Below are 10,294 nucleotides of genomic sequence, written 5' to 3' on the forward strand. Positions count from 1 at the left end.
ATATTTTAGGCAAACATTCAGTTTTACATTAAAACAGACCTCAAACTGAAGCCCCGGTACAGGTCAAATACAAATGTAGAAACTTAAAAGTGCCAACAAACAAGATAATTCCAGTACAGTAAATGTTAAAAAATATATATATTTATTTCAATTTTCAGATGCTTCCAATAGGTACAGGCCATCAGGATTTAAATAAGACAAGAAAACATTTGAGATAAAGGACAAGAAACATTTTGTTCCAGAATAAAATAGAAATTGTTAATCCACCATTTCAGAAACAGAAAAGTCCACAGCTACTTATACAAAGAGACTCAGGAGTTTATTTCTGGTTTGAATATGGCCTGGAAGAATCACAACTTATATCCCAACCACCAGGCGATGATGACTTTTCTGTATCCATGCTCTGACTGTAAGCAGATAGAAAATAATTGCCCCCTTCTTGGTTCTGACTTGCAGAAGAAATGGGGTATGTTGTTCCCAGAAAAGTCTGATGGGTGAGTACATTAAAGTGACTGAATTGATGGGACATGTTTAATTGTCTGCTATAAACTTGGAAGTTACTGAAAGGAGCTTGTTGAACTGAATTGTGTTTTTCCCCTTCAGCAGAGCATGTTGTAGAAACTGGAGTAATTGGCTGTATCTCTTCCAAGTCAATTTTAGAAGTCTCTTCCATCAAGCCAGTTTGTGCTTCAGGAGATAACTCTGTAACTGATAAGCAGCTTTCTTTTGCATCTACCCCATGCGAGCCCTTGGCCTCTGTCTGCAAAGCTTCCAAATGAGTATCATACTTAGGGGCATCATTGCAGACTTCTATTTGTGATGTTTCATCCCCTGAATCCAGAGACATGTCCTCCTCATCCTTTTCATCGTTTTCTACAAGAACTACATTAAGAAAAAAGAGAAAGTCCTATTCTATTGAAATACAAACTTTTGTTAGAAAAACTATACGCTACTCACAGAGTGTTATGCTTCAGGTCTGCAAGTCCAATATCACTTAAGTCTTGGTCTTCTGCCACTCTTGTTCACTTACTCAACATACACACTTAACCCTCTGTGTGAGTGTCCAGTTATTCCGATGCTAAAAGCTTCTGTGCATTGTGTTCGTGTTTAGTGTTGGGAAATCCCAACTCCCAGCTCCAAAGGGGTTAATGTCAAAACAGCATCTAAAGTTATACAGTAGGTGAGTATTTGATCAGACAATTAAAGGAGTACAATTACTGACATCTCAGTCCTTTTCTTACAAGTTTATCCTTTTCCTGAGAACAGACAGGTACACCACTTTGGCATATGCCAACTTTCTTAAATACCATGTTAGCCTAGAATTCTGTACTCAAGATCACCTTTGGTACTCCATCCCAGCTGCTTTTCCCCCCATCATGTAAAACAGAAAAAGAGTAGCTTGAGAGTTGGGTTTTCCTTGCCATCTGTAGTGTTCATTTACAAGAGTAAAGGCACACTGTCTCAAGCACCTCCACCCCACACATCTAATTAGGTAAAGTATGAGTGTGTTTAATATTACCTGATTGTCTTTTGTGAGCATCAGAGGGAAGAAGGCTGTTTTCTTCAGTAACCGAGTTGTGATACCCAACGAGACTTTTAAAATTTTGCATGAAGTCATCAACAGTAGCAACCACTATTCCATTATCAACATAATTTGAAAGAGTTTTGAGATTCTTTTCTAAATACATAAAGGGAGATTTTTATATTAGTATTTAGCACCTATTACCAAAAGACTGAGAGAAATATTCCTAAGTTTTGGTTTTACCTGTTAAGAAGACAACGTGTCTCTGTTGTATGTTTTGAGCCTGAAGTCTGATAAGACAGTCTAATTCTGGAGCATTTCGAGACTGAGAATCACAATTATGGTAAGACAGAATCTCAACCAAGTGCTGCTTTTGATAGGTATTCAGAAGGGTCAGCAGACTCAGGGCATTAGCATTCATTCTGTAATGGAAAAAAAAGCACACTATTAGAAAGATCCTTGATTTAAGGTCAGTCTAAAAATTAAGTCAAAAAACAAACATGAGAGTAAGTTGTGCTTAATTGAGTTTTGGAGAGCATTAATAAAGCTGAAGCATTTTTACAACTGGTACTTGAAGAACACTACTTACCTCCCCAGCTCCTTAAGTTTTTTTTGTATTTTGCAGTGGACTTTCCACTGCCATTTCCCATCTGGGGTATTGAGATCCTCCAGAAACTTTAAGAACTGGTTTAGTTTATCTGTTTTGGAGATATGGAATAGAAGTTAAATTTTGTGGTATGCAAACTGAAAATACTGCTTCAGTATATACATAAAGCTTCTTTCCATTTTCATTGAAGTATAGTTACACAACTATGAGTATCAGCCTAGTAACTTTAGGTTTTCTTCCTAGCAGATTAGCGAACAACATTCCAAAGCTGAGCTGCTTTTTTGTAGGTCAGATGCCTAACAGTAGTATCTGGTTACGCAAAAGCTGAATTCAGTCATGCATGCTCTGCCTTCCTAAAATATCTATTTAAAACACTGGTGACTTCGTTAACAATTCAATTTCAAATAAAAAGTGAAAAAAATGTAGTTTTAAATTTTTTTTTTCCCTAGCATATTTGTGGATTGAGTAGTAAGGAATAAAAGGTTCCATATATATAACTACAGTCTAACACAAACTTAGAAAGACAAGATCTCCAAGTTCACATGTTCCCCAGGAAAAAAAGAGACTGAATTAGCTGAAGTTCTCCAAAAAACCTCACAAAAATTAGACAGACGACTTAAAAATTAGAAGACTTGGTTCTTCACTGCAACGAGTATGGCATCTCTCATACACTCAACTTAGGCTTTTTTTTGTCTGTGTTTTAAAGCTTCAGAAAGCATCATGCTTACCTGTAGTGATGGACTCTGGATTAAGGACAGATTCATCTGATACAACAAAACCACCAGACACAAACAATTCATTGTAGGTGTGATTTTTCACATCGTCCAAACTATCAACACCCGCAAAGCTGACACAAGAAAGCCTCTTCAAAGTTACTAAGCCAGGTATCTGTTTAAAAACATTATCAATCAGATATGTATACCAAAGATCATACAAAAAAAAAAAAAAAAAAAAAAAAGAAAGAACTACAGAACTTTTCTACTCACTAATACCAAATATCAAACTTCACATTTTTAAAGATTTATTACTTTTTCCTCTTAGCTTGGGAGGTAGCGCTCTCAAAAACATTACAGGAATGAGACAATGGAAGTCGAGCACTTAGAATAATTTGACTTTCTGTCCAGCACAGGTTCATAAACCACAGCTGTCAGGAATACCTAAGGTACTCTGACAGCTGCCTTCACTTGCCATTACAGCATCACCGAACTAGAAGCAGAACTACTCAGGCCTCTGTACAACTTTGCATTTACTAAGAATTACCACGTATGTGGAGCTGGAAGAAGTTGCGGGCATATGATGGAACAAGACAAGGTATTTATTTACCACAGCTACTTTTGTTTCTTCAAACAGCAACTAAACACAGGACATCGTTTAAATGCTATGTTGTTATAAGAACGTAGCCTTGCTCAAAATGAGCTTGTCTCACTATGTTTTAACAATAGCTTTCTATAGTACACATTTACTTAGGTGAAATACCTTATGGATGAGGTTGGCGATGTCTTCATTTTGGATAATTATCAACAGTTTATCTAAAGCAGCTCTTCTTTTAAGGAACTGTTGCGGATGGCACTCTGTGTTACCTAACTTCGTAAGGTATTCCTAACGCCACAGAAAGAGAAGATGGTAAAGAAAAAGTGAATAGGTAGTTCGGCCGAAACAATTCCCACATGATGACCGTGTCAAATAAGTTTTCCACTCAGACTGGTTTTATTGTCTTTGCGACACATTAATTGGAAAGATGTGGCAACACAGAAATAGGCTGTTTCAGCAAGTCAGTCATTCTTCCAGAACTGCACAGAAATGGCCAACTGATAGTCTATCAAAACTGCCTGAGTTTTCAAGTAAAGTCAGAAGTTTTTAATACTTCACTTTCAACTTTCATCTTATACATTTAAATATAGAAAAACAGTAAGCTCCAAAAGTTACTTGTACTGTTAACTGGAGAGGAAGGGCAAAAACCCAAACCCACACAGATTGACTTCCCTTGTATTCTTTCTAAAATGGTAAGCTATCACATTTTTGCCCTTGTTACCTTTTTTCTGTAAGGCTACCCCCTTGGCAGTACCTTCAGAAAGAACCAAACTTCAGCTGTTCTGCTTTCCAATGATGAGAAGGAGAGTGACATGAAACCTAAGTATACACAAGACTACCTCAGAAGGTCAAACAAGGAAGGGGGACAGCACAGCCTACTTTCACAATTCACTTTCACAACTGAACCTTTTCTGAAACAAGTTTCAGACTACCTGATGTTTCCAAGCCCAGTTTTATACATGCTGATTTAAAAGACACTCTATTCTAACACTGTAGAGAGGCTGAACTGGAACATAGTTACCTTGATTTCTTTGCAGAGGTTGCTTTCCTCCTCTTCATGAATGTAAAATTTCACAGTGTTTTTCTGTACATCTTTAATAATTTTGACCAAACTGTTAAAAACTTCAGGTTTTAACTGGCTTATAAAATCAGAAAGGGCTGGTTGGGTTGAAATGTTTAAGTTGTCTGGGGATTTCTGTGTCTTTTCTGCTAGCTCCATCAGATCACCACTGGAAGAGGTCTGATCAGATGTCAACATATCCTCTGTTTTAGCGTTCACATGATCTATTTCCTCCTTCACTAAGGGGAAGCTTGATGAACGCTGCTCATTAGAATCCAGATCTTCCACGACATTATTACACAATGGCTCTGATGATAATGCCGTGTCAGAGTCCCTGCAAACAGGTAACGTGTCAGGTGGAGGATTCAGTGCAGCATTACTAATGACTTCTGCTGATTCAGGACTACAATAAATTGGTGGAGTATGCCTAGTGCATGAAGACGACAGAATAACGCTATTCAGCTTTTCACTCAGTGTCTCTATATATTCTTGGACAGAAACCTCTGATGCCTGTAAACATATGTACTCAGAAAGTCTCATTATCCTCTCTCGGGCAGAGAAGACTGGTGTGGACATACCACTAACATAGGCAATATTCTTTTGCTGCAAAATTTCTTGAATCTTTCTTGCAAAGAGATTATATTCTTCTAATAGTGTAGTCTCTATTACTGCGCTAATGGAATGCTTAGTTGTGAAAGGGTGGTCTGCTAGCCCACACTGATCTTCAAGTTTCTTCACTTGTCTTGTATAAAGTCCATCTTCTGCTGTCCCCTTTTGTATGTCTGAAAATGGAGAGTACGGAAACTGATAATCAGAACTTCTCTGTCTATTTATTACGCGGGGGTCATTAGGAAAGGCATCCTTTGGTGGTAAATACACCAGTGGTTCTTCTGGTGATTTCAGACCTACGTAGGAAGAGTTAATCATCATCATCTCATGTTTGATAGTCATACACAACTGATACACTAAAACCTCCAAAACACAGTTTTAAAGCAGCATTACTGTTGTGCCTCCCCCTGCCAATCAACTTAAATCCAAAGACTCAAGCGTTACTGTCTGCTGAGGTACAGAAGCAGAGAAAATTTAATGGCTCCTAAGATGTTAGAACTATAAAGTCAAAGTTTGCACAAAAAGCAGAACACAAGTAATTTTTTCCAGAGATAACATCTGATTAAGCGTAACAGGAACTGCCTTAATTAAAGAAAAAAAAAATCGAATTAGAAATCAAGCAGGTTGACAAATTATTCAAATGTTTTCATTTGCTACTAGATTGTAATCCTCAGACTTTCAAAAAGGCTTGTTTTAGCCACACGCTACCTCGTGGAGTTAGACCGCAAATTGCAGGTTGCATGTCTGATCTTGCAATTAAAACCAGAAGGTTTTTTGCTTAAAAAGGTAGGACATGAGTCTTATGGTAATTACTGATACACAGACTCAGTCATGCTGCAAGGAGTGCTGAAAGCCTCTCATAATCCAAACCATGTATCATTTCTGCAGCACTCACTTTCTTCACCACCCACATTCAAAACTATGGTTTTGTTTGGTTTTAGACTGAATTTAACACTTTGTTGCAATTAATGATATATATACACAGATATTTCAGATACATACAGGTACTTCAGTATACATCTGTTCTGTAAATATTTCAAAGGAGGTTTTCTTCATTGGTTTTGTTTGAGGTTTTGGGGTTTTAAGTGGTGTATTATTGTTAAAGCTAATACAGTTGTAAACACAAAACCAGATTTCTGGAACAGAAGCAATAACCAAAATAGTATAAACCATTTCTAAAAGCTAAAAGTTAGTGTTCTTTTGGAACGCAGTTGTTTTTGTAGCCAGTTAAAAAAGTTATATTCAGTCCCTATTTTGATCATGTCCATCCAGATCTAAAAGGAAAACATCTGCCACTAACAGGATCCCTTTTTCAAGGTGACAGCATTGTGTCATAGTTACTTTATGCCACTACAGTTAGAGAAACCAGAAATGTAGTTCCATTTTATCTTCCCTAAAAGCACTAAATGCAGATATAAATCATGTTATTTCAATTAGTTCCATTCTATTTTATTTGAATCTTTTTTCCTACCTTCAGTGTTGATCTACACCTTTGGCATACACAAATATATTAATTTTAAAAGACTTCGAAGAACTCGGTACCAAATTACAATGTTAGCAGAGTAAACTTAGTTTAAGCTCGTCTGAGATACAAAGTACTTAAGAACATTATGTATCTCATTCTTGAGCTGCTCACGACTTACAAGCTACATCACTATTGTAATCAAGAAATATTGTACTATAAGTCTTAGTAGGAAGATTAAAAGCTATATTATGGCTTTAAGTTTGGGGCTATTTTTATAACTTCTTACATTTTAATACAGCTAATCAGTTGTATACCAGTTTTTAGCAATGCAATTTTGTTCTGTGGCTCTCCTATCTGCACCAATACAGGTTAAATTCAAAATCCTAAGGTTATTGAAATTGATATACAATCCACTCATCCTGATTTGATGAAAAGTTTCTGTAACAATTGTATTAGGAAAAAAGTTTTCAAGATACATATGATTAAGAACCGATTAGGTTATTCTTCAAAGGTTATTATTTAAAGTTTTCCACAAAGAAACAAACTTTGTTTTAAAAAACAAGCCTTTGTTTTTACTAAAGGTTTTTATTAAAAAGCGTTAAGCAGAATTTAAACAGAAGGATATACTGCTGAATATGAAATCCAGAATATTTTCTAACATGTAAAAAACAGGATAAAAAAAAAGGGATGATTTAAACTAAAGTTACCCTTATTTAAATAGAATTCTCTGAAGGTGGCATCCTTCACAGATCTACACCTTTGGGTCACAAGTCTTCACAAAAAGAAAAAAAAGCATGAGCAAGGAGCAAAACCCAAATAAACAAACAAACACACACTTCAACAACTATTAAAGTATGATTTATGATTTCAAACATACTCTTTGTTGGTAATACCTTGTAACTGGATATTTCCAAGAAACAAAAAAGTGAAGTACCTAAAAACAATCTTAGAAAGAACAGCTGTTTAAGAGCTGCTGAAGTAGTTACCCTTGCAGATTAAGAGTCAAATTCTTCACAGTTTAAGAGAGGTCTTTCTACAGTGACTCCAGAAAGAGGATTCTTGGGTAGTTTTTGAAATCAGAAATTCAATCACCACCTGACAGAGACAGCCTAGAACATTCTGTTCCTTCAAATCCCAGATGAATGTCATCAAAAGCCATCACTTTTAAGAATGTCTGTTAATGCATTGCTATTCTTTTGCAAAAGAAGGAAGAATATGCAGGAACAAACACCATTTTTGCACTTCATGTCTAAAGCCAATGAAGAGTCTCAAATTCAAACCAAAACTGAGTTAGGATGGGTTTGTTAAAACACGCATGTGCCCAAGTTAGCTTTCAAAAATAAGACTTGAGTTTGCTTACCATTGTCAGAGTTTAGATTATGTAATCATGAAGAAATGAACAATAACATGATACAGAAGTAGTCCAGATGAGTTGAGGACCTATGAACAGCTATCTCCTCCAACACTTTCTGATGTTGTCAGAGAAGAAGCAAGACAAACCCCCCAACTTCTGAAGTCAAAAACTACAAAGAGCGAAGTTCTTAAAGTTTAGCCGAACATGATCTATGTATCAAAAGTAAATCATATTCTTGTTTAAAAAGTAAAACCCAAGAGATTGCTCATTTGCCTTCCTGCAATTGTGCAGAGATGAAAAAGAAAGACTGATGTCTCTGAACTCCTTTCTATAGCTACCTTGCTACAAAAATGAGAGACATGGAGCAGCCATCAGATTTAAAAAGCAATCACTTTCAGAAAAGAACAAAGCTTCCTTTAAATTATATTACTGAATTGATCTTAATTCCCTAGAACAAAAAATGCAAAGTTCTCTAGAAGATACTATACAGGAAGATACGCCCAGTAAAAATCAAGTGCCAGTAGCCCAAAACATTAAAGGCTCTTTTGACTCTCCTACAGCCTTCTTGATGTACTTCAACAAAATTGAGTCCACTTGCTGAATAGCGTATTACTGATCTAATTTTCTGATGAAAATTCAATACAAGGTGAGAATATGAGCTGCTCAGTAGTTCAGGCCATAATGACGTATGCAAACTGTCCCGCCCATTCTTCTCACTTGTTTGTTTATCTTCATGTTTTTACAGCTGATCCTCCTGAACTCTTCCTGCCGCCCCTGAAGGACAGCAGCAGTTTGCATTTGCAGAGTTTCTGGGTATTTATATAGCACCTTTTACACGATGATACTGCAGGGCTACTCAACACTTACTGCAGCAAGAGCTAATTTGAAGAACTGACCTTGTAGGAACTCAAGAAATCCAGTGATGCTCATCAATCTCTTCCATCTCTACAGAACAGCACTTCTTCCCCTCAGAAGACTTCAGAGAATTTTTTTTCTACTAAGATTTGTAGTCTCACAGATGACTGTACAACATGTCAGTCAATTGACCTTGCATGAACTTGCATGAATCAACCCTTGCATGAACTCCCACATCCAGAGTCTATTGCAGTTTTTAGATGCTTAACCATTTCATTGAAAGGCCTATGAATACTGTGAAGGGAAATGTGTTTCCCCTGCCCTCCTCCCTCCTCAGTCAAACAAACAAAAAATGCTGCTGAACTACACAACTGGATGGATATTAGAAGTGTTCAAGAGACCGATTCCAGCATTCCTGGAACATGATCAGAAATCAGTATGTTTTTACTCAGAGAATGCAGTTAACAAATTCTATCTGGGTTTAGTCATAAGACAACTTGATTTGTAGCCTTGAATTTAGAGCTCTTGATGACTATTCCTACAGCCCAGTTTCCACATCCTTCAAATCTGTGCTTTTATGCTCTCCCACCACGACCTGACACTGTTGACACATGAAGTAGTAGAACAAAAAGCTTCCTCTGTGAGACTATTTAAGATTTAAATGTTCAGACAAGGACAAAGACTTTGAAGCACTTCCAGTAGAAGAGCTCGATACAATAAGTAGACTACTTCCTATAAGGACGACACATCTTTCATTACTTTTCTGGATTGCGAGTTGCAATTATCCACCCGTCCAATCTTTCAGCAGAATCTAGCAATTTCAAACACTGAATCAAAACAGTTATGTACCTCACCAGATAAATACTCAAGCATCCACACTTCTAAATTATGTCAGTATGTACCCAAAGGAGTATTCTCCACCAGTATCTGTTTTCATCCAGCAGATTTCTGTATTAATCAAATATCAAGAACAACTGCATAGGCTATATATATGCTTGTGTACCAACATGTGACCCAAGAATGGGATCTATGAAAGATACAAACCTTAAGGATATGTTTTCATTCACTACTTGCGGCAACAGAAGAGTTAAACCCATCTTACCTGTAATCGGAATAAGCTTCCAGTGCATTCCAACTTCTCCTATATTATTTGAACTGGAATGTTGCCTGCGATAAACATGTTCTATAGGTGTACTAGGACACAGACTGTAGTCTTCAAAACTACTTACACTTCCAGTGCTTGCTTCCTAAAAAAAACAATACAAATTCTCAGCTCAAAACTTTTTTTTTTGGTAGCTATTAAGCTTTTGCATTCTGAACAGCTGACAGTAAGAACACACTCAAGGTCACCAGGATATTGGCAATCTTGCTGTCAATCAAGTCAAACTTGGAAATGTTTACATGAGGTCCTTATATATTTCATTTACCTGTTTGATAATTTCTGAGACAGGTGTCTTTGCTAATGGTCTATCATTAAGTAAATAAGGCAGTCCTGAGCACATGCCTTTCAG

General features: G+C 36.7%; 1 protein-coding gene across 1 annotated transcript in view; it reads right to left on the reverse strand.

The window, feature by feature from the left end:
• Positions 1–89: 89 nt before the first annotated feature.
• The window catches only part of FAM208A (family with sequence similarity 208, member A), a 23,698-nt gene continuing 13,493 nt past the window's right edge, over positions 90–10,294 (reverse strand). The window contains 9 exon segments of the mRNA XM_009697780.1: positions 90–882; positions 1,520–1,678; positions 1,766–1,944; positions 2,112–2,220; positions 2,858–3,017; positions 3,606–3,728; positions 4,462–5,276; positions 8,637–8,702; positions 9,886–10,030. Coding sequence (XP_009696082.1) covers positions 320–882; positions 1,520–1,678; positions 1,766–1,944; positions 2,112–2,220; positions 2,858–3,017; positions 3,606–3,728; positions 4,462–5,276; positions 8,637–8,702; positions 9,886–10,030 — 2,319 coding nt within the window. The 3' untranslated portion in view covers positions 90–319.

This window comes from Cariama cristata, unplaced genomic scaffold (assembly GCF_000690535.1).
Source record: "Cariama cristata isolate BGI_N322 unplaced genomic scaffold, ASM69053v1 scaffold6050, whole genome shotgun sequence".
Taxonomy (NCBI): Eukaryota; Metazoa; Chordata; class Aves; order Cariamiformes; family Cariamidae; genus Cariama; species Cariama cristata.